This window comes from Sorex araneus, chromosome 11, assembly GCF_027595985.1.
Source record: "Sorex araneus isolate mSorAra2 chromosome 11, mSorAra2.pri, whole genome shotgun sequence".
NCBI lineage: Eukaryota > Metazoa > Chordata > Mammalia > Eulipotyphla > Soricidae > Sorex > Sorex araneus.
In genome coordinates this window covers 24803063-24830815 of record NC_073312.1, presented here as the reverse complement: position 1 = coordinate 24830815, position 27753 = coordinate 24803063, and the positions used below count along the sequence as shown (strand labels likewise).

General features: G+C 52.6%; 2 protein-coding genes across 4 annotated transcripts; one reads left to right on the top strand and one right to left on the bottom strand.

Annotated features, from left to right (window-relative positions):
- The first annotated feature begins 10888 nt into the window (after positions 1 to 10888).
- ELOVL3 (ELOVL fatty acid elongase 3) lies at positions 10889 to 13742 on the top strand. Its single transcript, XM_055119662.1, has 4 exons — positions 10889 to 11072; positions 12033 to 12164; positions 12879 to 13030; positions 13315 to 13742. Exons 1-4 carry the CDS (start codon positions 10972 to 10974, stop codon positions 13740 to 13742), a joined length of 813 nt encoding a protein of 270 aa, XP_054975637.1. The 5' UTR covers positions 10889 to 10971.
- A 997-nt stretch (positions 13743 to 14739) lies between these two features.
- Positions 14740 to 27449, bottom strand: PITX3 (paired like homeodomain 3). 3 transcript variants are annotated; one of them, XM_012934446.2, is made up of 4 exons: positions 27176 to 27449; positions 16914 to 17043; positions 16575 to 16777; positions 14740 to 16144 (listed from the first exon to the last, which is right to left on the bottom strand). In XM_012934446.2, the coding sequence occupies exons 2-4, from the start codon at positions 17029 to 17031 to the stop codon at positions 15578 to 15580; spliced, it is 888 nt and encodes a 295-aa protein (XP_012789900.2). In that variant the 5' UTR covers positions 17032 to 17043; positions 27176 to 27449; the 3' UTR covers positions 14740 to 15577. The 3 variants fall into 3 exon arrangements, with proteins under 3 accessions (XP_012789900.2, XP_054975274.1, XP_054975273.1); XM_055119299.1 differs by lacking the exon at positions 27176 to 27449 and adding an exon at positions 26599 to 26735; XM_055119298.1 differs by lacking the exon at positions 27176 to 27449 and adding an exon at positions 26461 to 26573.
- Between the last annotated feature and the right edge of the window lie 304 nt (positions 27450 to 27753).

The following is a 27753-nucleotide window of genomic DNA, read 5'->3' as shown; positions in this document are numbered from 1 at the left end:
CAGGGATATTCCTAACAGGCTTGGGGGACCATATGGGATTCCGGGGCTCAAACCTTGGTTGGCCGTCTGCCAGGCAAGCGTTATTACTCTGACCCTAACACACTGTCTTTTTGTTTCGTTTTGTTTGAAGACCACACCTGGCAGTGCTCAGGGTTTTCTGGCTCTGATCTCAGGAATTACTCCTGGTGGTTCTCAGGGGACCATAAGGTATACCGGAAATCCTACCTGGGTTTGCTATTGCTTGGGCCCCATGTTGTCTGATAGTTTTATCTATTGTACTTTATTTTCAGCTGTTGTATTTTATTTCTTAAAATGCTCATTATATTCTTCTCATAAATCATATTCTGAAGTTCAAAAACTACTGCTTTCAGAAGTTACCAGAGGGAGAGATGATTGCTAGAGGGCAGGGAAATATATAAATCTAAACTCCACAGATCCTTCAGAGTTGGAACTTCCACAAGGCAAAGCTTGGGGCTGGAGAAATTGTACAGGAGTTAAGGCACTTGCCTTGTTTAATTCCTCACACCACATATGAGCACTGAGCACTGTCAGGAATAATCCCTGAGCACTGCTTGGTTCGGTGAACACCCTCCCCCCCAAAAAAAGCAAAGAAATCCAAAGCACCAGAATGCAAAGCTTTTGATGCAAGTCTCTGTCTGATGGTCTCAAGGAATGCTCAGTGCTTTGCAGGTAGTGAATGTGATTAGAAGAACAATTTCATGGAGGCCACAGCACTCCCCGTAGTCCACAGTGACTCTTGATGTCCATGCCATCAGCCCAGGTGCCAGGCGTGCTGTGGCAGGACTAGAAACAGACCCTAAGGGACATTGGAATTGGCCATAGACTCCAGCTGCTGTGGGGCAGTCCTGCTGTGCCAGTCTCTGTCTTCTGGTGGTTTCCACCTTCCTTCATTGATCCCAGTTTGCAACCTTACTCAGCTGCTATCCACAGCATCACCCTTGACTGGGACCCAAGGAACTGCAATGGACTGTAGGAGAGTCCCAGCAAGCCAGCAATGGGCCTGACATTGTTTGAGGTTGCACTGCTGTTGTAAGGTGGCCTGGGGCTCCTTCCAGTTGGGCCCTGTTATGCTGCTAAATGGGAAAACAATCCAGTGGACAGAGAGGAACAGACTCACCCTGAAGCCATGGAGAGTGGAACAAAATAGAGCTATTTTATCTTTGGTCTAAGTACAACGGGTGAAACCCATGGAACACTGAACACCCAGGGTCCTGTGCATGCCACACCTGCTCTCCATTCCACTGAACTATATTTCCAGCCTATCACTGGTCAATCTCACCCTCAGGAGGCCAGTGACACCCTCCACTCTGAGTACTGAAACCCACTTGCCATTAGATTCTCACCTGAGTGTTCCTCCTTGCATTCAAGGGACCCAAACTGAACTTTGTCCTTTCATTATCTGCTGTTTCAATAGGTTTCTCTTCTACTAGTTCTAATCCTGTGAGTGAATGCACTCTGTACACTATTATCTATATCAGATTAAAAGCAAAGAGGTGAAAATAACCCAAGGTTAGTTCCAGGAACTATCTTTTCTTTTTTTTCTTTCTGGTTCACACAAGGCGATGCACAGGGATTACTCCTGGCTCTGCACTCAGGAATCACCCCTGATGGTGCTCAGGGGACCATATGGGATGCTGGGAATTGAACCCAGGTCAGCCACAAACAAGGCAAACGCCCTACCCACTGTGCTATTGCTCCAGCCCTCAGGAACTATCTTGACTTCAAGGCTATGCCACTTGTGTAGCCACAAAGGGCATGGCCCTTAGAAGTGCCCTGGATGGGGCTGGAGAGATTCCTCAGTGGACTGAGTACAGGCTTTGTATGCAGGAGACCTGGGTTCTATCCCTGGCACCACAGGGTTTCCTAAGGACCTCTGAGAGTGGCCCCTCAAGTACAGAGTTAGGAGTAGCCCTTGAACACTGCTGAATTTGGCCCAAGACCCAAAAATTAGCAAAAAAAATGCTTGGATATTTTTGTGTGCTCGAAAATGGACTGGGCCTCCTCCACCCAGATTCTCCATCCTCCAGTAGCTTGGCAGTCACACCCACAAACTACACTCGGCCCATGTAATTCATCAACAGCCAAGATCCAGAGACTATAAAACAAAACTCCTGGAAGAGAGAGATGCAGAGTTTCCTGCCCCTGCACTTGGCTGTCTTCACGAAGTCCCCTTGGAGGGGGGCAGGTTGAGTTTCCCTCCCCACCACGAGCAGAGCCCTGGCAGAGCTCTGGCAGCCGAAGACCTCTGGAACCCAGCCACAGCCATGCTTAAGGCCACTCTCTACACGCTCGAACGAGCCTCACACATGAAGGAACCAGCAGAGGAACCCGGGTGTGCAGGACCCGGGGCTGAGATCTCTAAGCCTGCTCAGAAACGACTGGATCTCCTCCACCCAGATCCCCCATCTTCCAGTAGCTAGGCAGTCACACCCTCAAACTGCCCTCCCTCCCACACACAGTGTAATCCCATCAACGGCCAAGATCCAGAGACTATAAAACAAAGCTCCCAGAAGCTCACGGCTGCATTCGTGGCTGTGTGATCTCTTATTGTCTAGCTCTCCCTCTCGGAGATTCAGCAAGCTACTGAGTCTCCTGCCCACATGGCAGAGCCTGGCAAGCTCCCCGTGGCGTATTTGATATGCCAAAAACAGTAACAATGATGTGTCTCATTCCCATGACCCTGAAAGAGCCTTCAATGAAGCACCATTGGAAAGGATGAGGAAAGAGAGGCTTCTAAGATCTCAGGGCTAGGACCGTTGGAGACGTTACTGGCGCCCACTCGAGCAAATCAATGAACAATGGGATGATAGTGACACGGTGATTTTTGTGTGTGTGCTTGTGTTTTGTTTTTGACTTAGGGGACTCACCAGGGGGTGCTCAAGAGCCCTTCCTAACAAATTGCTCCCTGCAGAGCCCAGGGGAGCAGGTACTACTGGGAATCAAATGTGGTTCCTGCACATGCAAAACACGTGCTTGCTGTCTCCCAGCCCTGAGTTTTATTTGTTTGTTTTTAAAGTATTTTTGATCACCCTAAGGGGCTAGTTGCCCAGGCACTGGGACCCCGTGGTAGTAGGGTTTGGCCTGGGGTGCCCCTCATGCAAAGCATGGACTACAGCCATTTGAGTCATCTCTCTGACTCTCTATCTTGAAATTTCATTTGGTTTTGGTATGTTTTATTTTGGGGCCATACTGGTAGTGCTCAGGGCTAATCCAGTTGGTGCTCAGAAGTGGGTCCTGTGTGTATGTGTGTGTGGGGGGGCTTGGGGGGACCATATAGTGCTGGGAATATAGCCCAGAATTTCTTCAATTATATCTCTAGTCTTCTTTCTAGAAATCATTGTTATTGCTATTCTTATTGTTATTTTGGTTTAGGGGGTCACATCTAACTGTGCCCAGGGACTAATCCTGGCTCTGTGCTCATGCGCTTGTGCTGCTCAAGAACCCTGAGCAAGTACTCGGGAGTCAAGCCAGCCCCAGAGGGCCGCAGGGCAAGTGCCTCCAATGCTGGGCTATCTTTCCGATCCCCATCTTGAAATTTCAATTCTTAAGTTTTGAGCGATGGGTCTAATTTTTTTTTTTTTTACTTTGTTCAAAGTAAAACAAGACGCGCAACATCTTATGGCCTAGTTCTCCCTCTGGGAGAGCCTGGCAAGCTACCGAGAGTTTTCTGCCCACATAGGAGGGCTTCACAAACTTCCCATGGTGTATTCATATGCCAAAACCACTAACAATGATGGGTCTCATTCCCCTGACCCTGAAAGAGCCTCCAATGAAGCACCATTGGAAAGGACGACGATTCTAAAATCTCAGGGCTAGGACAAATGGGATGTTACTGAGACCGCTCAAGAAATTCAACGATCAACGGGATGATGATGATGATGATGATGATGATGATGATGATGATGATGGTGATGATGATGATGGTGATGATGATGTCACCATTGCTCATCGATTTGCTCCAGCAGGCACCAGTAACGTCTCCATTGTGAGACTTGTTGTTACTGTTTTTGTCATATCGAATACACCACGGGGGGGGGGGGAGCTTGCCAGGCTCTGCCATGCGGGCGGGATACTCTCAGTAGCTTTCCGGGCTCTCCAAGAGGGGCAGAAAAATCGAACCCGGGTCAGCAGGTTGCAAGTTGAACACCCTACCTGCTGTGCTATCGCTCCAGCCCAGATGAGGGTGTATATTAAAAAGTCTCACATGGGTTAGGTAAGTAATTAAGATCAATGACGTTTCCCAAACAATCTCCATAACTTTGATCAAAATCATCAAATTCTCAGCTACTCCTGAGTATTCTGATCCACTTCCTGTCATTGAGATTTCCACCAAACATACCTAAGCAGTTAGAACTGACAAGGAGCAACCTACCTTACTGTGATCACAGGACAGGATGTGATGGAGTGTGAGGAAGACATCCACGAAAGTTCAAGACAGCCTTCTAGGAGCTGGAGCACAGCAGGCAGGGTGCTGGCCTCGCATGCAGCTGACCCCAGTTCAATCCCCAGCATCCCATTTGGTCCTTGAGCCCCACTAGGAGGGATCCCTGAGCCAGAAGTGGGCCCTGAATGCTGCCGGGGGTGGCCCCCAAGTCAGACTAACCAACCAACAAACAAGACAGCCTTCTCTACAATTTCTGTTTTGTTTTTTCACGGTGCTGGGAATTGAATCCAGGGCCCCACATGTGCACAGCAAAGAGTTCAGCCCTGGAGCCACTTGCTGTGGACAGACTTTTCTGCTTCACAGCCTCCCTTGTACAGCATCTGGACAATAAATTAGTGGGAGGCAATGCGTTCATGATGTCCCTCAGGGCTCCCAGACCAAAGAGAGAGGAGACCATGTCGTGACTTCAAACAGTACATCCTGCTAACAAATAGATTAGTTACAAGATCAAAGACACTATCAAATTGACATAGCAAGAGCATGTGTAAATGGCAAAAGTCTTGCAAATTATTGATTGGCCCTGCCTAGGAGCCAGGTAGTGACCTTTATAGACAGGAAATCAAGCAAAACCAAAACAAAACAAAACAACAGGTCTGGGAACAATGTGAGCTGAGTTTCTACACAATGAGTATAAGCTCTTTGCAACTCAGGTCAGCCAGGTGGAGGATTCCATATGCAACTGGAACTGTGGGCAAGAAGAGAGACGTCATGATAGAAGAGAGGCGATTTGGGATTATCCAATACATAATTGGTAAAGTCATGAGAGGGAAGCAGATTGCTAGAAAGAGGGCAGATAGCCACAGAAGAAAAAAAAAAGTAAGGGTCATGGGGCATAGTAGGTAGGGCATTTACCTTGCATGTAGCCTACCCATATTGAGTCCCAGAGTCTCATATGGGGACCAGAGCGATAGGACAGCAGGTAGGATGTTTGCCTTGTACGCAAATGACCTGGATTTGATCCCTGGCATCCCATATAGTTCCCCAAACACTGCCTGCAGTAATTCCTGAGTGCAGAACCAGGAGTAACTCCCGAGCATTGCTGGGTGTGACCCAAAAAGAAAAAAAAAAAATACAATCCCATATGGTTCCCTGAAACCTTCAGAAGTAATTCCTGAGTGCAGAGCCAGGAGTAACTCCACTGCTGGGTGTGGCTCAAATTAATAATAATAATAATAATAATAATAGCAAAAAAGTAAGGGTCAGGAACAGGATTTAAGAAACAACAGCATTCAGGGGCTGGAGTGATAGCACAGCGGGTAGGGCGTTTGCCTTGCACGCAGTCGACCCGGGTTTGATTCCCAGCATCCCATATAGTCCCATGAGCACCGCCAGGAGTCATTCCTGAGTGCATGAGCCAGGAGTAACCCCTGTGCATCGCCAGGTGTGACCCAAAAAGAAAAAAAAAAAATTAAAAGGAAACAATAGCATTTAAAAAAAAAAAAGGAAAAAGAAACAGCAGTATCAAAAGGGCAAAAAAGACAGAAGACCCAGAAAAGACATAGGCAGGAATATAGACATAAGACAGACGAGGGCCAAAGAGTTAGTACAGAGGAAGGGAGGAAGGTTCTTGCCTTGCACGCATCCCACCCAGGTTTGATTCCTGGTGCCACATATTGTTCACTAAGGATTATCTGTGTTTTTTAATTTTCTTTGTTTTTTTTGGGGGGGCCACCCCAGCTGTGCTCAGGCTTACTACTGCTCTACTCTCAGGGATCACTCCTGGTAAACTCAATGGGCCATATGGGGCCATTTGGGGTGCTGGGGATTGAATCCGGGTCAGGCACTCTCAGGTGCCTTATCTGCTGTACTATCTCTCTAGCCCCAAAGAACCATCAGGAGTGATGCTTGAATACAGAGCCAGGAATAAGCCCTAAGTTCAGTCAGATACTCAAATAGTGAAGCTTCCAGGAACATGCTCAGCACATGTGGACATAGGGTTGGAACTCATGACTGACCACACACTTGTGACGTAAGTGCTCTGAGCCAATAGGCCTACATGCAAGGTTGTTTTTCTCTCTTCCTTCCTTCCTTCCTTCCTTCCTTCCTTCCTTCCTTCCTTCCTTCCTTCCTTCCTTCCTTCCTTCCTTCCTTCCTCCCTTCCTTCCTTCCTCCCTCCCTCCCTCCCTCCCTTCCTCCCTTCCTTCCTTCCTCCCTTCCTTCCTCCCTTCCTTCCTTCCTTCCTTCCTTCCTTTCTTCCTTCCTTCCTTCCTTCCTTCCTTCCTTCCCTCCTCCCCCTCCCCTTTTTCTCTCTTCCTCCCTTCCTTCCTCCCTTCCTTCCTCCCTCCCTCCCTCCCTCCCTCCCTCCCTCTCTCTCTCTCTCTCTCTCTCTCTTTCTTTCTTTCTTTCTTTCTTTCTTTCTTTCTTTCTTTCTTTCTTTCTTTCTTTCTTTCTTTCTTTCTTTCTTTCTTTCTTTCTTTCTTTCTTTCTTCTTGCTGAGTCACACTCCTAGCTCTGCACTCAAGAATCACACCTGGCAGTGCTCGGGGGACCATATGAAATGCCAAGGATCAAACCCAGGTTGGCTGTGTGCAAGGCAAATGCCATATCTGCTGCACTATTGCTCTGGCCTGTACATGCAGTTTTAAACATTGTTTACCTTTCACAATATTATACAAACTGTAACTTCATGTTTCTTCATATCTGGTGGCTGCAAGATATTCTGTGTTGTCAGAATTCAAAACATTACCCATTCCTTAGAGGATTCCCCTTCTCTTGTTTTAAATCCCACTGGCATAAGTATTTTATTCCATACATATAGTTTAAACATTTTTGATCTATTTCACTAAGTTGAAATTTTTTAGATGAGAGACTCAGCTTTAGCTAAGTGTTACCTAGGTATGTTTCCAGAAGAATTATGTCAATGTATGTTTCCCCAAAGCTTGAACAGCGTTGGGTATTTTATTTTTACTTGGTCTAATGGCTGTTAATTTGGAGCTGTACATACATAAGCCTTTAATTTGTCTTTCTTTAATTACTAAGGAAGTTGAGTCTTTTTTTAATATCTGTGTTTATTGTTTGCATTTCCTCTGGAGTGCCTATTTAATTCATAGTCACAGACACATTTGAGTTCTCACTATGTGCCAAGTGCTGTATGCCATTCTCAAGGAGGAGTGAGTCCAAGAAAATTATTTCTGAAGATTTTTTCATCTTCCCCTCTTTCATCATAACCCCACCTCAAACTGTGCCACTGGAAAATATCTTCCTTTGAGAGAAATTCTGGACTGAGTATGCATTTTCCATATGTCTTTGTAATTTCCCAGAATGATTCACTCTGATATTTTCATTTGTTTAGTCTATTATATCCTTTTATTGACATCATCTGATGTATATTTTGACTCTGAGCTTGTGAGATAAGCAAGGTAAAACTTACCACAGGGACCGGAGCGATAGCACAGCAGGTAGGGCATTTGCCTTGCACCACAGCTGACCTGGGTTCGATCCCTGGCATCCCATATGGTCTCCCCAGCACCACCAGGAGTAGTTCCTGAGTGCATGAGCCAGGAGTAACCCCTGTGCATCGCTGGGTGTGACCCAAAAAGCAAAAAAAAAAAATTATCACAGTGTGTCTGGAGAGATAGTACAGGGGTTAAGGCATCTGCCTTCATGGGACCAACTTAGGTTCAATGCCTGGCCTGCATACAGTCCACTGAGCACTGTGTATGGACTGCCAAGCACTGCCAGGTGTGGCCCAACCCCTCCCTACCACCCCCTTAAAAAGAATGATCATATTTTACTGATCAAGAATCTCAGGAAGGTTACATAATTTGTCTAACGTAACATGACCAGTTAATGGGGAAGCTTGGATGTGAACCCAGGTATTTTAACACCTACAGCAAAGTTTTCTAGATGAGGGAACAGAAAATGGAGATCTTTCAAGCATTATATGAAACTGTGGACAGGGTCAGAGTCTTTCTGTCGGCCATGATTAGGTTTTGCATTCTAACACAATGGAGAAAAGAGAGGCATTGGGGAAGTAGATGTTGCAACCAGTTAATGTGACTAAGGTGGTGTCTGTGGTAATCAAGTGAGAGGTGATGAAATACAGAGACAAAGGATGTGTGTGAGGGCTGGATAGATAGAACAGTGAGTAGTTGTTTTCCCTGCACATGGCCGCCTCGGCAACCCTATGGTCCTATGAACCCACCAGGAGTGATCCCTGAGTGCAGAGCAAGGATTAAGCCTTGAGCACGGCCGGGTGTGGCCACCCCCACTGCCCCCAAAGAGGATGCATTTGAGAGCCATTTTGATAGCATGGGCAGGGGCTGGCCTGTGACTCAATGGTAGAATTCTCCTTGCAGTGTGAGGTCCTGGCACTGCTTCCCCCTCCCCCCAAACACTGCAGTATTTCTTGCCCGTCTCAGGAAGCAACTGAGCTTCCAAAATCAGGAGATTCCAACTTGTAGTTCTTTGTTTTTTTAATTTTTATTAGTGAATCACCATGAGGTACAGTTACAAACTTATGAACTTTCATATTACCAACTTGTAGTTCTTGACCCCAGAGTCCGTGGGCTTCACAGACCCACTAATAACCACACTTGATATTAAATCTTCCATATTTATTTTTTAGCACTCGTTTTGCAAATCGCCATCATAGTTCAAACCTCTTTCAAGACTTGAATTTCTTCCTCACTTTAAAAATATCTAGAAGAGGGGCTAGAGCAATAGCACAGCGGGTAGGGCGTTTGCCTTGCACATGGCCGACCCAGGTTCGAATCCCAGCATCCCATATGGTCCCCTGAGTACCGCCAGTGGTAATTTCTGAGTGCAGTGCCAGGAGTAACCCCTGTGCATTGCCAGGTGTGACCCAAAAAGCAAAAAAAAAAAAAAAGTCTAGAAGAGAAATCTGGGACAGATATGTTAGATCCTTGCTCTCACTCCTTGGTTTTTCGTCCACACCTGGTGGCGCTCAGGGCTTACTCCTAGCTCTTCACTCATGGATCATACTGGTGGGGTTTGAGGACCATAGGGGGTGTAGGGGATTAAACCCGAATCTGCTGTGGGAAAGGCAGGCACCCTACCTGCTGTACTATTGCTCTAGCCCCCATCTGTAAGATATTGAAGGTTTTAAGCTTTTTATGGGGGGGTCACACCCAGCAATGCTCAGGGGTTACTCCTGGCTCTGCACTCAGGAATTACTCCTGGCAGTCCTCGGGAGACCATGTGGAATGCTGGGAATCGAACTCGGGTCGACCGCGTGCAAGGCAAATGCCCTACCCGCTGTGCTATCGCTCCAGCCCCTGAAAGATATTAAAGGTTTCAAAGTATTGGGGAATGTAGTAATAGTACACTGGGTAGGGTGCTTGCCCTGCCTGTTGCTGACCTGGGTTTGATCCCCAGCATCCCATATGGTCCTTGAGGACAGCCAGGAGTAATTTCTTTCTTTCTTTTTTTTTTTGCTTTTTGGGTCGGGGTTACTCCTGGCTATGGCTCCAGCCCCTTTAAATTTTTTTTTTTTTTTTTGCTTGCCAGGAGTAATTTCTAAGTGCGGAGCCAGGAATAACACCTGAGCATTACCAGATGTGACTGCAAAACAAAAGAATACAAAACAGAGATTTGAAAGTATTTCTTTGTGGCTGATTATGCAAATGAGAAAAACCACATTTAATTAAGCAAGCAGACTGGGGAAGAGCAGATTCCGAGGTGCATTGGCTCTCTCCCTCCTAAACTCTGGGAGAGGGTGACTCTAAAAACCCTCTAAGACCATCTCCCAAAGCCAGAGGTTGACCCCATTTCCTCTCCGAGATTATTACTGAGCGTCAGTCAGGCTGGAGCAGTTCAGGAAGCTATAACAATCAGGTCCCCAAAGAAAACATCCTCAACAATAAAATGCATTGCTATTCATCTCCTTCCCACCCACAACCAGAAACCCGGAGCTCGGATACAGGACTATGGGGGGCGCTATTGGTGCCGCCATCCCCGCCTGGGTCATCCTCATCCCAGACCTGGGTTTCCTGGGATCTCAGCCTGGTGGAAAACTGACGCCCCTCTCTCTGGTGGGTGCTCCTCCTGGCTGAGGACCACCTGGCCAGCCCTGGGCAGGTCAGGTTTAAGGCAAATCGGGGCAAAGGTGAGGATTGACAGTGCCAGGGAAGGACTGGTAAGCCCCGCCCCAAGCCTGGATGCTAGAATGAGGCAAACAGATGGTGTAAGTGTAGGGTAGAGGGAGAGGTGGGCGTGGCGAAATTTGGGGGTGGGGCTTGTAGGAGCGGGGAGAATGGGCGGGGAATGGGCGGGGCAGTGGCGAGTCTAAGCTGGGATTGGAGGAGTTCCAGGAGTAGGGCGGGACCCCGCTCCGCGCAGGCTGGCAGCTTGCGGATCCGGCGTTATAAACTGTTCTGGCGCCTGCGGCTGGGAAAGCTATCCGCACTGCCGCACACGTGCCGGAACCCCGGCAGGAGTTCCTTGGGTCCCGGGTGCGTGCCGTCCTGTCACGAGGTTCGCGTCATCCGAGACCCCCGAACTCTTCCAAGTTCCCAAGCTCACGACCTCGACGACAGCAAAACAAAATGGTTACAGCCGTGAATGTCACCCAAGAAATGGACCAGCTGTACAGGCCCTATAAGTTCGAGGAGCTCTTGGAAGTGAATTACTATATGCAGAAGTACTGGTGAGACCTGGGGCAGGAGAAGGGCAGTACTAGGTGGGCTCTGAGGATTGCTTGCCGGGGAGCTCTGTTTGCAATGATTCTCTTAAAGAGCATATCTATTGGACTTCCTTGTATTGGCGCCACGTTTTCAAGGTGTTAGCAGTGTAGCATTTCAAAGAGATTAGAGAAAGGAAAGAAGGAGGGAAGGGAGGGAGGGAGGGAGAGAGGGAAGGAGGAAGGAAAGAAGATAGGAAGGAAGGGAGGGAGGGAGGAAGATAGGAAGGAAGGAAAGAAGGGAGGAAGGAAGGAAGGAGAAGGAAGGAAGGAAGAGGAAGGAAAGAAGGAAGGGAGGAAGGAAGAAAGGAAGGAAGGAAGGAAGGAAGGAAGGAAAGAAGGAAGGAAGGAAGGAAGGAAGGAAGGAAGGAAGGAAGGAAGGAAGGAAGGAAGGAAGGAAGGAAGGGAAGGAAGGAAGAAGAAGGGAAGGGACCCAGCTCCAGCCCTCTGCTCCATGTATTATATATATGGGTCAGAAGAGGGGTACCAGCCTCCTTCTTAAATAAGGAGGCTTGGAGCTGGAAAGATAGCTTAACAGTCTGGAGCACATCCTTTGTCCTGGGTTCATTCCCTGACACTGCACAGTTCCCCCGCACTGAGCCAGGAGTTGCTCATGAGCACTGCTGGGTGTGGTCCAGAGCCAAAATAAAGCAAGAAAATGTAGGCCAGTTGGATTTCTCAATGCCCAACATCCCATGGTCCCCCTCCCTAGCACCTAGCCAGGTACTGCCCCTGAACACTACTGGGGGTGGTCTCCCACTAAATAAATATCGTGGGTGACAGTAAAGTGCATGTTTCACATGTGGGAGGCCCAGGGCCTGATCCCATGCCTTGGAGCACTGGCACTCGAGAACACAGCCCGGCAAAGTGGGCATTTCTCTAACCGGACCCAGCCCTGAGCCTGGACCTGTGTCTTCTGCCTGACAGGACTAGCTGCTTCATCATAGTCCCCATCTATCTGCTGCTTATCTTTGTGGGGAAGGCCTACATGAAGACGCAAAAGGGCTTCAACCTGCAGACGCCGCTCATCCTCTGGTCCTTCGGCCTTTCTGTCTTCAGGTAAGATGCTCTCACTCTTTCCTCCCTGGCAGCTGTCCCATACTCTCACTCTGTTCCCCAAAGCTTCCTTCAGCCTGAATTACATCAGCTCCCATTCTGCACTCTCCTGCCCTGTACCTTTCCCTATCCAATTGTCTCAACTCCACTGTTAGACAGTTCCCATGTTCCCCAGTTCCCATGTGCCTCCCATGTGACCCTCTTTTTTCTCTTCTCCACAACCTGACAGTCTACTCTTTCTTCTTCTTTCCTTCTTTGGTTTTTGAATCATACCCCGAAGTGCTCAGGGCTTACTCTTTTTTTTTTTTTTTGAAATCACACCTGGCGATGCTCAGGGGTGACTCTTGGCTCTGCACTCAGGAATTACTCCTGGCAGTGCTCAGGGGACCATATGGGATGCTGGGAATCGAACCTGGGTCAGCTGCATGCAAGGCAAACACCCTACCCACAATGCTATTGTTCCAGCCCCCTCAGAGCTTACTCTTGACTCTCCACTCAGGGATCACTCTTGGTAGGGCTTGGGGGACCCTATGGGGTGCTGGAAATCAAACCCAGGTTGCCATGTACAAGGCAAACTCCCTCCTTGCTGTCCTATCACTCCTGCCCCTCTAACTAGCATCTCAGAAATTGTGACCCCTCCTTCTTAGAAGGACAGGGAGGTGTCGGAGCGGGCTGAGTACCTGAGGATGCACCTGACCGCCATTCTCTCCACTCCAGTATTGTGGGTGCAGTGAGGACATGGAGCTACATGGGGACGCTGTGGCACGTGTACAGTCCAGTGCACACCGTATGCTTCTCCGTCTTCACCTCCACTTCCGTTATGAAGTTCTGGTCGTCCATCTTTACATTCAGCAAGATCATTGAACTTGGTGAGTGGCGTGGCTTTGTTTCCATGGCGCCCACAGGCAGCATCTCTCCTCAGGACCCTCCCCTTCACCGTCCCTTGGACAGTGGCAGCCTTGACCGGGTCTGTGTGTGCTAACAACAATGTTCTCTCCCCCCCCCCAGCCCCCAATCTCAAGAGGCCATCTTGAGACAAGCCCAAAGACACCTCCCTCTGCCCTAAGACTTGCCCCTCCACATTCCCACACCCAGAGCAGAGGGTGGGCCCGAACGCTGGCTGCACTGCCAGCTGTGACTCTTCATCCCCCAGGAGATACCGCCTTCATCATCCTGCGCAAGCGGCCCCTCATCTTTGTGCACTGGTACCACCACAGCACCGTGCTGATATTCTCCAGCTTCGTGTTGAAGGAGCAGGTGCCTGCAGGTGGCTGGTTCATGACTATGAACTTTGGGGTGCATGCCATCATGTACAGCTACTACACTCTGAAGGCAGCCCATGTGACGCCACCCAAGTTCCTTCCCATGCTCATCACCAGCCTACAGATCCTGCAGATGGTCATTGGAGTTTTTGTGAGCATCATGGCTTACATCCTGAGACAAGAATATGGCTGCTTCATGACCGAAAACGCACTCTTCTGGTCCGCCGTCCTGTACATATCCTATTTCATCCTCTTTGCCAACTTCTTCCACCGAACTTACATCATGCCCAAGAACAAAGCCAAAGGCAAGAGCCAGTGAAGGGCAATGGAGAAATGAGCCTTGTTGCTGCCATGTCGTCTCCTCCCTGGCACTGAGGGACTGAGCTTGGGTTTGGGAGGATTATTCGGGTGACTTCTCTGCATGGCTTCCCCACAGGCTGGGCCCCACCTCCCCAGATGGCAGGAAGTTATGACAGACAAAAACGTAATAACTGGGACATGAATGTAATTTAGTATTTAGGTCTTTCTTTCTCTTTCTCTCTCTTTTTCTTTCTTCCTGTCTGTCTTATTTTTCTGTCTTTTTAAATGTGAAGGCCAGGCAGGCCCTGGGGTGGGCGGGTGGGTGGGGAATGACTGAAGAAGAACCTCCAGAGCTAAGTTATTTAATATTTCTATCCAGAAATCTTTCTTCTTCTTGCTCTAATTTTTAAAATTAAAAACATCAAGATTTTGAGCTGGAGCGATAGTACAGCGGGTAGGGTACATACAGCCAACCCAGTTCAATCTCTGGCATCCCATAAGGTCCTATGAGCACCACTGGGAGATCCCTAAGAGCAGAGCAAAGAGTAAGCTCTGAGCATCGCCATAGCACTGTAGCATTATTGTCCCGTTGTTCATTGATTTGCTCGAGTGGGCAGGAGTAATGTCTCCGTTGTGAGACTTGTTACTGTTTTTAGCATATCAAATACCCCACGGGTAGCTTGCCAGGCTCTGCCATGCGGGCTGGATACTGTTGGTAGCTTGCCGGACTCTCCAAGGACAGAGGAATCAAACCCAGGTCGGCTGCATGGAAGGCAAACAAACGCCCTACCTGCTGTGCTATCGCTCCAGTCCTATCAACAACAATAAAAAAAAAAAAATGACGGGGTCTTTGGCAGCTTGGGGTCTAAAGAGGACTGTTGTGAGGGGAATGGGCTCTGGGCACTCAAGAAGCCTGAGGGTGTGTGGAAAGGTGAACACACACAGAGACAATAAGGATCCTAGGCAGGCCTGATAGGCACTTGATAAATGTCTGTTACAGACCAGAATTTTATTTCTGTTAAAGGCCCAACCCCCTCATCGGAACAGCGAGTAACAGGTGCAGGGGAAAAAAAAACACAAAAAAAGAAAACCAAAAACGGAAGAAAAAAAAAAAACCACTACCAGCACCAACAAAAACAACCGAAGAAAGTTATTCAAGGTTAGAGGCTGTAGACTTGACACCTGCGAGCAGTCTCTATCTTCTAGCTATCCTCCCTGAGACCACGAGGTGGCGCTGCAGTACCAGCTTTGCCCGCCGCCGTCGAGGAGCGTGTAACCAAGTTATCAACGCGGGCGCCAGCGAGCGGGGCGGGGGGCGCGCGCCTCCTGCCTCTCGGATCCGCCCACCCCCAGCCCACCCGGCTTGCCTAGCGGGAGCGGCGTCCTAGAGACGGACCCCCCACCTCTTTCCCCTGCACCCCGCTCTCCTCCGGACCATGAGAGTGCTAAGGGGTGGGGGGGGGGGAGAGCGCTCCGCGGCGATCCCGAATCACCACCAGGCCTTGCACAGTCCGCGCACGTTTATTTCATGTCGCTTGGAAACGGAGGGACGGGGAGGCTGCAGAAGGCGGGCCGGGCCCCGCGTGAGCCGGCCCCCGGCGGGGGGAGCTGGTCCCTGTGCCTGGCCTTAGTCCCAGGGCCTCGGCCTTGTGTGCGGAGCCCTGGCCACCCGCTCTGGGGCCGGGGAGGGCGCGAGTGGGGGTAGGAGGAAGACGGTCTCCCGAGCCCGCTGACCACCCCCCTGCCCCACCCCGTCCAGCAGCCCCGGCCACCCCTCCCCGAGCCCTCCGGGGCGGGAGCGAAGCCGAAGAGGCCGGCCGGGCGCCGGGGCGGCCGCGGCCGCGGCGGGGACGGTCACACCGGCCGCTCCACGGCGTACTGGCACGGGCTGAGGTTGGCGGCGGGCGGCGGCCCCGGCACGGCCGGGTAGCTGAAAGAGGCGTGCTGCTTGGCCTTGAGCCGCAGGCTGGCCAGACTCGAGTTACAAGGGTCCCGGTAGACGTAGGGGGAGGAGGCGGCGGCGGCGGCGGCGGCGGCGGCCGAGGCGTAGGGACAGGACACCGCGCCGGAGGACACGGCGGCGGGCGCCAGCCCCGGGGGGCCCCCGCCCAGGCCCTGCAGGGCCGCGGGTCCCGGCACGGCGCCCGGGGCGGCCGCGGCGATGGAGCTGGGCGGCGAGAAGACGGGCTGCGACGCCAGGGGCCCCACGTTGACCGAGTTGAAGGCGAACGGGAAGGTCTTGGCGGCGAGCGGCGGGCCGAGCGCCTTGGGCGGCCAGTTGCCGTAGGAGTAGCCGGGGTACACCTCCTCGTAGGGCGGCACCAGCCCCCCGAGCGGCGCCGCGAAGCCGCCCTTGCACAGCTCGGCCTGCTGGCTGCGCTCGCGCTTCCGCCACTTGGCGCGCCGGTTCTTGAACCACACCTGCGAGCCGGGGTCGGGGGTGGGGGGGGAGAGAGAGAAAAGGAGGTCAGGACCGGGGCTGGGAGGGGGGGAACCTGCTCAGATTCCCCCCCGCCCCCCCTACACACATCCGGGTTCGCGCTCAGCTCAACGAGATGGGGTGACTGGGGGACAGGGGTGCGGGGGATCGCGCGCGCGCCCCGGAAGTCGAAGATAGAAGCAGTGGAAGGGGTGAAGGGCAACGAGTTTGGGGGCCATGTGGGCTGGAGAGCAAAGCCCGAGCCGCGGCCAGCAGCGAAGAAACGCGCGGTGGGAGAGACCGAGGTTGAGGTTGGTGGCAAGACGGCTGTGTGGGGCAGCGGACACGCGGGATCCTGGGGTCGGAGCGTGCAGGCTGCGGGCCGAGCAACCCAGCGGCAGGAGGGGGCTTGCAGCCTGGGCTGCTCCGTACCCGTACGCGGGCCTCGGTGAGGTTGGTCCACACGGCGATCTCTTCGCGAGTGCTCATGTCCGGGTAGCGGTTCCTCTGGAAGGTGGCCTCCAGCTCCTGCAGCTGCTGGCTGGTGAAGTGCGTGCGCTGTCGCCTCTGCTTCTTCTTCAGCGAGCCGTCTTCGGGGGAGCCTCCGGGCAGCGAAGCCGAGGCCTTCTCCGAATCTGGGGGTGCAGGGGCTAGTAATGGGGCGCCGGTTCTGGCTGCGGGATCCCCCTCCCCGCTGCCGGCTCGCTCGCACCCAAGTTTCTGGTCCCCACCCCGGCTACCTCCCCTTTGCCCACCAGGGGGCGCGCTCACCGCTGTGCTCTTGGCCCTTGCAGCCGTGCTCGGGCAGAGGAGGGTGCGGCGTGCCCGCGTCGGACAGCGAGAGGGCAGGGCTCCGGGCCTCCGCCTCGCTGAGCAGGCCAAACTCCATGGAGCGTGGCCTCTGGGGGAAGAGAAAACACAGACCACGTTAACAGGCATCAGATTTTCTGCATTCTTCGGTTTCTATCAGTGTTTGCTCACAAGTTCAGTTTTCTTAAGTTGCTCACCGGCATCACGCTCTGTGTGAGGACAGGACCACCGGGAAAGAGCAGCCCCGGGGGCACGAGGTTCAGCAGAGATGGCCGTGCACACTGTTCCCTGATGCATGATTAGCTCAGTGACAGTTGGTGATTGAATTAACGCAGACCACTCGGTCGCACATCATACGCCAAATACCATGTGCCAACACTTCAGTTGTCTCTTCCAGGGATGTCCAATATCCTCATAAACTCATCGATGTCCCTTGGCCAAGCGTGCCTGACCCCTAGGCTGGGTCTTTGCTAGTCACTCTCCCTGACACACATTTGATTTTGACTAGTTCTGATACAGTGTCCCTTCAGGCTAAATGTTATGGTCCTGATTGGCTTCGTTCATAATTACTTCCACATGCCTGCCCCCTCCGTGCCCTCCCTCCCCACCAGAACGCATCAGGATTAAGGATTATCTCCCATTTTCAGGTGAGGAAACTCGGGTAACTCCATGAAGGTCACAGATCGGAATCAGGGCTTTGTGATTTCAATATTAATACTTTTTCTTCATTTGCTTTCCTTGACTGTGTTCTTGGGGGGTCCTACCTGGAAATTCCCTCTGGAACTAGAACGCCTAGCCTCAGGGAAGGAATTCTAACACAGACTTGTCTGCGTCTGCTTCAACTAGGATAGGGCTGCTAGAGTCTGTTCGGTTCATTGGCGAGAACTCATTTAAAGAAAAGGTTTGAGGAACAAAAGAAAGTTTGGGAACTAAAAAGATAGTACAGGAGTTAAAACTCCTGCCTTGGGGTCAGAATGATAGTGCGATAGGTAAGGCGATTACCTTGTACGCGGCGGCCGACCCCAGCATCCCAGATGGTTGCCAAGTACCACCAGGACTAATCCTGAGTGCAGAGCCAGGAGTAACCCCTAGGCACAAAAATAAGCAAGCAAGCAAACAAAAGTTCTTGCCTTGCATATGGATGGCCTTGGTTCAATTCCTGGCACTGCTTATGGTCCCTTGAGTACTGCCAGGGTTACTCCTGAGCATAGGAATAGCCTTGAACACCAGTGGATGTGACCCAAAAATTAAAAAAAAAAAAAAAGACAGCGATAGCTTAATAGCCTAAGCATATGGTTTGCGTGTGGATCCTCGAGGATTCGCACATCATTTGCACATCATGCCCCAGTACCACACGGTCCCCTAAGCACTGCTGCAAATGACCCCTCCCTTAGAGCTTGGAATACATTCTGAACACTGCTTGGAGTGACCCCAACACAACAAAACCCATTTTGTAAATTATCTGGGTCCTGTATGCTTCTTTTCTGGAACAGACACACATCATATCCCACCATTCACAGGATCAACCCCTGGGGCCCCGTGCGTGCCGTGCCTCCTGCCCTTCGAGCTACCGCCTTGGCCCCAGACATGGGTTCCTTTATAAATTTTTTTCTTCCTGATTTTTGGGCTACATCTGGCAATGCTCAGGAACCACTTGGGATGCCAGGGATTGAACCCGGGTCAGCTGCATGCAAGGCAAATGCTCTACCCACTGTACTATCCATACTATCACTCTGGCCCCAAGACATGGATTTTTTTGGTTTTTTTTTGCTTTGTGGATCACACCCGGCGATGCTCAGGGGTTACTTCTGGCTCTGCACTCAGGAATTACTCCTGGCGGTGCTCAGCAGTGCTCCTGTGGAATGCTGGGACTCTAACCCGGGTCGGTCATGTGCAAAGCAAACGCCCTACCCCCTACCCGCTGTACTATCACCCCAGCCCCAAGACATGGATTTTTTCAAGCCACCTGTTTACCCTTAGCCCTGCCCAAACCTTGCCTGACAGCGCCGTGGAGCCAACCACGGTCTCCAGGTCACCCCTGCAGGCCCCCCTTTGCTGCTGGTTCTCCAGCCCCCCTCTGGTAGGAAAAAGGAAGGCGCATCCATGGGGATTAGGTTCGAGAACTGCAGGTGCCTCTTTTGGATTTCTTTTGCCTACTCTAGGCTCTGTGCTCAGGGATCATTCCCCTGATCCCTGATCATCCCCCGGGCTGGTGGTACCGGGGATCAAACCCATACTGGCCGCACGCAAGGCTAGTGCCCCACCTGCTGTACTATCTCTGTGGCCCCTCCAGACAGGAGAAGCCGGGAGCAAGGGACCGGCGAAGAGGGGTGAAGAGCGAGAAGGAGGGGTTGCCTCTCCCATTAACAGACTTAATGCTGGCGGCGGTGCGGGGTGGCATTAATGCCGTGGATTAGCCTGGATTGAGATGTGTGTCCCTCGGCTGCTCTGAATTGATGAGGAGCCTTTTCAGGGCGCCGCAGATGGGTAGCAGCCCTATTTGCTCGCAGCGGGCGGTGCCCCCACCAGCAGCTCTGAGATGACAGCAGCCCTTGCCCTTAAGCCAGCCTGGGGGTGGCCCAGAGGTCAAGGCAGGAGGCCCAGTCCCTGGCCTTCCCACAGGGAGAGGGGCTGAGGGGCCCAGGAAGGAAGGGAAGAAGCCAGAAGGGGGGTGGGCGTTGCTGGTGTCCCTCCCCTTCTAGGCCTGCTGGGAAGCGAAGCGCTGAGAGCCAGGCCCTGGGGAAGCACCTCTGGCAGCCTAGACTCCCCGCTCTCCCCAAACAGGCTGGGAGGCTTAGCGCTGGGCGCTGGGAGACTGTGCTCTGGGATCTCTGTACCCAGCAGGCCCTTCACCCGAGACTTCTCTGGAGGCCTGGCGCGACCCAGAGCCAGGACAAGAGGGACACATTGATCTGGCCTGTGTGGAGAGCGGGGTGTGACCACTCCCTACACCGACCTTCATCCTTCCTCCAGCCTGCTTTGGCTCCGGGTCATTAACATGTTCCAAGCCCCCAGCTCACCCCCCTGCACCCCCCTCCCCGCTCCCTCCCCTGTGCCATACCTGTGTCTTGGTTTCACCCTTTATTTCAGCAGAAGGAGGCAAGGAGAGGAGAGGGAAGGAGCAGAGCGAAAGAGGAGGCCGAGTTCAGGCTGCGTGTCCCAGAGACAGACACACACACATGGGCCCCCACCCAGACAAAATAAGCACTTGGACTTGGAGTCCCAGCCCCCCCCAGCCCCCATTCTCTCCCCCACACGCGCCCACATTCGGGCAGACACACACCGTCACAGTCTTCGCTCTGTGACAGGGACAGCTGCCCCGCGGTTTCAGAGCGAGCCATCCCCCGCCCCCTCCCTTTCCTGCCCCTCGAATCTCAGCTCTCAGCCGGCCACTGAGGGCTGTGTGGGGGGAGGAGGAGGCTGAAGGGGCCCGGGGAGGTCTGCGCTCAGTGCCTGCTAGGGAGAGCCTGTTTGGCTGAGGAGGGAGAGGCATGAAATTGCTAGACCGAGAGGATTGGGGGGCCGGGGTGGGGGCAGGGAGAGAAACTGCCCTGATCATCTTAGGAAAGCGATCTGGCACAGCCCAAAGACATGAAACTTGGAGCCCAGAGATCTGTATCACATTCTCATGTCCTCACTCACTTACAAGTGACCAGTCTGGGAGCATTGCTCCATCTTTCCCAGGGAGCTCATCGTCCTTTCCTACCTAGCTTCGAGATTGTTCAGATGTTAAAGTAAAACACAAAATAAAAATGGCGGCTGGGGGATCTGGAGAGGATACAGGGGTGGAGGCCCTTGGCTTGCATACAGCCCATCCTGGTTTAATCCCCAACGTTATATATGGTTCTTTAAACCATTCTCTCCCCCACACCCAGAGTAATCCCTGAGCACAGAGCCAGGAGTAAACCCTGAGCATTGCCTGGTGTGTTCTTTATCAGCATGCCCTCCTATTAAAATTAGGGATAAAACACTAGCCAAACACTTTCTCTCACTTCTTGAATAAGTCCTTCTTTGGTTTTGGTTGATTTTGTTTGTTGGTCTGATTTGGGGGTTGTACCCAGTGATGGTCAAGGCTTACTTTTAGCTCCTGTGCTTAAGGATCACTCCTTGAAGTACTCAGGGATCCATATATGATACTTGGGCCAAACAAGGGTCAGCTATGTGCAAAGCAAATGCCTAACCACTGTACTACCTCTCCAGCCAACAAACAAATGGTATCATCTATAATCTGGACAATGGGGCTGGAGCGATAGCACAGCAGGTAGGGCATTTGCCTTGCACGTGGCCGACCCGGGTTCGATTCCCAGCATCCCATATGGTCCCTCGAGCACCACCAGGAGTAATTCCTGAGTGCAGAGCCAGGACTAACCCCTGTGCATCGCCGGGTGTGACTCAAAAAAGAAAAAAGAAATTATAATCTGGACATTGACTAAGGCAAAGGTAAGGTAGGTCACGTCACCTTTTTCTCAGTCCTTACTGGAAGGTTTCACCCTCTAGACCCTCCATGTTCCAGTGAGGAACTTCTCTGGGGAAGAAAGATGAATCTGGTACACACTTAAGAGAGGGTGCAAAGACATGTCACGGGCTCTCTGTCCTAAACAGAAAGGAGGACCCAGACAATAAGGCAACCAATAACCAATCTCTTTGGCGACTGGAAAAAGAAAGAATGAAACCTTCAAGCTCTTGACTGGTTGTGTAAGAGCAGAGAGAGGTGAGGAGGCCGAGGAACTGCCGGGCAACAGCAGGAGAGAGAGGCTGGAGGCACAGGCCTTAAGCAGACTCAAGTCTGGGTGGGCTGGTCAGGCAGAGGCTGGGGGCACCAAAGTGCTGTCTGAGTTGGAGACAAGCTGTCTGAGCATTAAGCTCCTCCAGCCTGCAGGAGGTCAGGAAGCTGGAGAGTGGGGACATGAGCCAGGCACTTGGTCCTCTGGGTGAACAGAGGAAAGCTGTAGTTTGGCAGCGGCCGACTGGTCTGAAGCTTATAGGAAGTACTAGGCAAGGCCAAAGTGAGTCAAGAATTATAGTGGTGGCCTCAGGCCAGGGGAGAGACTCAGCGGCAAGCACTTGCCTTGCGTGTTCGAGGCCCCCGAAAACAGTGGTGGCTGGAGAGATGACTCAACGGGCTGAGCACATGCTTTGCACGGGTTGGACCCCTAGCACTATGTGGTCCCCCCAAAAACCTCTGGAGCAAACCTCTTAGCACAGAGCTGGGAGTAGCCCCCCCAAGGCTTCCGGATGTGTTTCAAAACCAAACCAAACCAAAACACAAAAGAACCACAATGGTGCTGAGTCTGATGCTGGCAGGAGCTGCCTGCCCCAGTGCCAGCCTGGCTGACTCTTTGCTGGGCTGCGTGGCTGGCCCCATTGGGGGGTCTGGTGGCAAACCCAACCCTAGGGAAAATAAAAAAAAAAAACAACAGAAGTCCTGTGGGTGTGCACTGATTTGGAAGTCTGGACTGGAATGAACGAAAGCTGCTGGGGACTGCAGCAGGAGAGAAATCTGAGCGCTAGATTCAGTAGAACCCAGAGCCAGCCAGACACCTCCATGTAGGGAGGTTACACTTCCCAAAGGACAAAATCCACACCCGAAGACAATTGTACAGCGGGCCCATTTTTGTTCTGAAACAGAAGGGGGTGGGGCAGAGCAAGGGCCAGAGAGCCCCCCAGCTGTTGCAAGAGTAGGGCTGGGCGAGAGCTCATAAAGCTGGATCTTGTGCTTTGCAAACTGGAGCCCTGGGTCTTATGCCTAGTACCACATGGTCCTCTGAGCACTCCTGGGAGCCCTTCTGCTGTGGCTGAAACATCCCCCCACACACACTCCTTCCCTCCTCCCCCGCACTCCCCCTCCACACACAGCACAGAGCAAGCAGTTACACTAGCTAACTAAGGCCAAGGCAGAAGGGATACCTAGGAAGGGGATGGGAGACAACATTTTTTTTTTCTTTAGAAGAAATGAAGAGGGACGTGAGAGAGGAGGGAGCAGAGTGGAGGCACCTCAGCTGAGCCAGCAAGAAGTTGGAGAGCTGGTGTGCACCAGGACCTGATCTGGGATCCGCCTCCCCTAAACCCGAAACCGGCATGGAGCCTGAGCCTGAGACTGAGCCCCTAAACTGTCTGCTCTGCAGCAGCAAATAGGAAGAGGTGAACAAGGTTTACAGTCCCAGGAGGAAACCTCCAGCCCAGATGCAGGCAGCCATGGTTTGGTGCACTGAACAGGGAGCCAGAAGGCCAGAGAAATGCCACCTTCTCTGTGTTTTTCCTTCTTTCCTTCAGCAAGTGTTAGTTGCTCAGGCTGAACCCCAAGATTAGGGCACAGACTCTAATTTTGGGAGCCCCCAGTATGAACAGCAAGCAGCGCCTAGGGTGGCATGAGGGTTTCATGGGATGGTTTCTTAGACTGGGTAATCAGAGATGTGCTGTGGGGGCCTGGGGCTCAGAGAACGTTCCACATGGTGGGCTTGGATTTGGGGTGGGGGAGCAAAGCTTCTAAATAAGATGACGCGGCTGTTTCTAAGGCCCCAGGGCGCCGTGCTGGAACAGGGTCAGATAAAACCATCAGTGGGCCAAACTGAGGGAGCTGTGACTAGGGGCTGAGGCAGAGGTTCGGGTTTGCAGACTCCAGCCTCTGGCTGGTCCAGGAACAAAAGCAAACCCAGCTTCCCGGGCCAGGAGAGAACATCACCCTGGCAAACTGCTGCCCACTGGGCAAGTCTGCGCTCTCCAGCCTTCCCTTCTCCATGGAAGTGCATTTTGTATGACAGTCCAACACTTTGGTTAACTTCCTTTCAGTAGAAAAATTGTTTTCAAACTTCCAAGTGACATCGCCAAGTGACATCAGCACACAAGGAGGTGGGTTGGGTTTGCAGCAGCAAGCCCCTCACCCGCCCCTCCCACGCCAGGAGGGCCCCCCTGGGAGAAGCAGTTCACTGGCACTTTTTCCTCTACCTGTCTTCTTTTCCTTGCTCCACCCCCTCCCCCATCTCTTCTCAGAGTCTTTGTCACTGACCATGGGTTTGACACTAAATAATCCAACAATTCAGGACCAGAACACATGGAGCTGCAGATCCACTCTCGGAAGCCCCATATATGATGAGTAGAGGAGGAAGGTCTGAGGGTTTTCTTCCCCGTGTCCTCTCTGACCCAGCTCCAGCCTGTCCCTACCCTACCCTTCTTCCCAGCGGGCAGACAGACATCAAAACAGGGTATTTAGCTTGGGAGGAGGAGGGGTTCGTATTTGGGGGAGTTTGCTGGAACTCTTCTTGGAAAGTGGGGGGGACTGGCTGATATTTGTCAGGGATGGGGTGTCCCAGCCATCACTGAGAAATTGCTTTTGGTGACTGGACTGGGGTCATCCAAGACTTAAAACTCCACCTGTCCAGACAAAGATTCTGTGATTACAGGGGCCTAACAATTGGGATATAATAATAGCAATAATGCTTCTTATTTCTGGAGTGTTTCTTCCTTTACAAAGGATATTCATATGTATAATTTCATTGAACTCATATCACTACCCCGAGCGGCAGAAATGATCACATCCATTTCACCTCTAAGAAGGCGAATATTTGTTCAAGATTACACAGATTGAAAAGCTTTGCCTCCAGTTCGCCTCAACCCAGGGATGGAGCTCTTCCCCTCTGGCCCCCGCCACCCCAGCCGTCATCTGTGGCTCTGACACGCACACATCCTCCCCAGCCCTGAAGGATTCCATTTCTACTTCCTGCCTTTCCCACCTCTCTGGAAATGAGTTCTGGAAGTTAGCTGCCCACTGTGAGCCAAGGAATACTTTTCTATTCATCCTGAGCTTGCATCATTCCAATGCTGAGAGGCCCCCTCATCTCCGGTTTCAGGATTTGGGGAGCAAACAAGCCTCTGCTTATCTAGGCCTTTCCGTATTCTGTGGGTTTCCATCCTATCTCACCTTCCTGAGGCCTAAATTTTAAAACCAGCTCTCAGTACTCCTGGTTCTCCCCATTCTGTCGACTGTTTCGGGGGCCCTTCTCCAGGCCCCTGATCTCTGCGTAAGAGCCAGTTACCAAGCATGCACTCAGCCCCATGGTTTTGAACAAGGATAGGGAAAGCTATGCCCTTTGTTTCCAATCTTCTTCATTATAGTGTTGCTGCTTTATCACCTTGCTGCTTTATCACCTTTTGGACAAAAGCAGAACTTTGGGTTCAGGTCCTCAAAGAAATATCTGTAATACCTCGCCTATTTTTATTTTTTGACTCGGACCTTTTCATTTTATCCACAATTTCAGAGACTTTTGATAGTGATGGCAGAATAAGCTTGCTGAAAAGGGTATTAGAATGTGTGTGTGTGGGGGAAGTGGGGAGCTTGTTGGAGAGTCACTATATATCAAGAGGGGGCAAGAGAGAAAAATGGTTTGAGGAACAATTGCCTAAGCAATAAAAGTAAATCTTGAAAACTGAGGCACAATGGTGGGGCACAGGAAATACATAATGTTACTCTCTCTGGGGTGGAGGCTTTGAAAGGTGACTTTCCCACTTGTTGAGACTGCTCCTTCCTAACCACATCACTTTCTACTTGTCCCCATGAAAACTTTGTTCCCAGCTCTTTTTTTTTTCTCACTCCCTTAGACTGGGAGAGTTCTCTCTACTCTGTCCCCTTCAACCTAACTGGGTTCTGTTTGAGGGCAAGGGTGTGTGTAGGGGGGTCATCAGGTGGGAGGTCATTGAGTGGGTTCAAATGACTCAGAGCCCTTCCCCAGCAACAGAGAAAACAAATCAGGCAGTGGGGGTAGGCTGAGCCATCCTTCCTCTCCAGACTAGGTGGGCCACACAGGTCCCACATCGGTCCCTGGAATCTGGATCCCCCGTGTCTCTCTTCCTACTTCCTCTCAGCCTCCGTTGGTGTTGAGATTAGTGGGGATTGGTGGGGTTAAGGAAGCAAAATGGAACCAAGACCAAGGTTAGCTTTGCTTAAGTGCTGCAATATTCTCTGCTTCCAGCATCCAGCACCTTGCAGGGAAGGATCCTTCACTGACACCCAGACAGGCAGTCTTGCTCTCCTCCTCCCTCCCCAGCCTTGTGGGAATGAGTTTGAAGGGCAGAAGGAACTCAGGTATTCAGGAGCTTGTACCTTGTACTGGGACCCCTCCCCTTGCCCTTTGGGGTTCATTCCTTTCCTTTTCCTGACCTTGATTTCTACTGTCAATCACTGACTTTTCTAGAATTCTGATACTGGAAGTTCAGAGGATGCTGGGATCTTGTCTGGGTTGAAACGGGAATGTTTGCTAACACCACCCCCATGGCACCCCGGTCCCAGGCGGTTGCATGCCACACAGCCGCTCACTCCCTGAACCCCGTCCTGCGACCCCTAGGAACAGAAGCAAGTTTGCAAAGCACGAACTGGAATTTGAGGTGACCCACTAGAGCGAACCCCACAGCACACGTAGCAGTTGGGCAGGCGCTGCCCGGGTAGATGGACATGCCACTCGGCCAGGGACATTCTGTCCGCCGCTGCCGGACAGCGCCTGCTCCGGAGACCCACCTTTCTCGCCGCCCCGGACATTCTGTTCGCTCGGAGCCCCGCGCGCTGCGCTGCGGACATTCCATTTGATTCCCAGTCGGCTCCAGGCCGGGACCCATCTGGGCCCAGACAACACCAAGACAGACACGCCAGACTCACCGCCCGGTCGCTCGGGCTGCCCCTGCCTGGGCGCTGCTGCCGGCACAGCGGCGACCTGACCCGGTCACGGCCGGGCTCTCACGCGGCGGCTCCTCCTGTCCCAACTGCGGAGCGGCCGCGACCAGACGCACCCTGGCTCCCAGCCCCAGGAATCTGTGTCCCCCAACGGACCAGGGGCGCTTGGGACCCGCAAATTGCCCCAGACTAGGAGGTGGTTTGGATAGGGCCTCGGCAAGCCCTTTCGCCCGCGGGCTGCCCCCCGAGCCCCCGGATTCCAAGGAGTTTTGCTGCAACGGTGTGCCGATTCCCGACTCCCAGCCTGTCCTGGCTTCATGCCTCGGTTTCCCTCCGGGTCCCCATGGTCTCCCCTGCCTCTGCTCCCCGGGTCTTGAAGCGAAGTTTCCCTTTCCCCAAGTCCTAGCTCCGGCTCTGCAGTCCGTCCGCCCTGACTCGACCCTGTCGTTCCCCAGGCACCGCTCCGCAGGTCAGCCACCCGGGTTCCGTCTTCGGTTGCCGCAAGTTCGCCCGTGGCCCCTGGGCCCGCGAGTCGCGGTGCCCCGCATGGTCAAGCACTCACAGTGAGTCCCGAGGCAGATTGACTCCTGGTGGCGGCGGCGGCGGCGGCGGCGGCGGCGGCGGTGGCGGCCGCAGTCTGGAGGGCAGGCTGGGGCCAGGGGCCGGGCACCCGGCCGGGGTGGGGGCCACCCCCCTGCGTCCGGGCTGCTGCTGCGCTCGGACGCTCCGGGACTCGCTGAGCGAGGCAGTGAGCCTCGCCGCTCTCTGTCACCCCCCGCCGGCGCCCATTCACTTTATGGCAGCCCCGGGCGCCCCCAGCCCGCCGTGGACAGTCTCGCGCGCCGGGCCCCGCCCCCTTCCAGCTGCGAGGCCTGGGCTCCACCCCTTCCAGCTGTGAATCCCGAGGCCCCGCCCCCAGGGGCGGTGCGCCACCAATAGTCCGGCCCCCTGGCCAATCGGAGCATCTCATCAGCAACTGAGCCACGCCCCTCCCCACGTGGCTGTAACCCGGCTCCGGCAAGAACTCGGTGGGAAAAGTTCAGTTTCCGAGACTAGAATGGACCGGGTATCCGCGGAGTCCCCACCCGCCACAGTGAGGGGGGTCTAAGACACCACTTTGAGCAAAATGGAGCAGTGCCA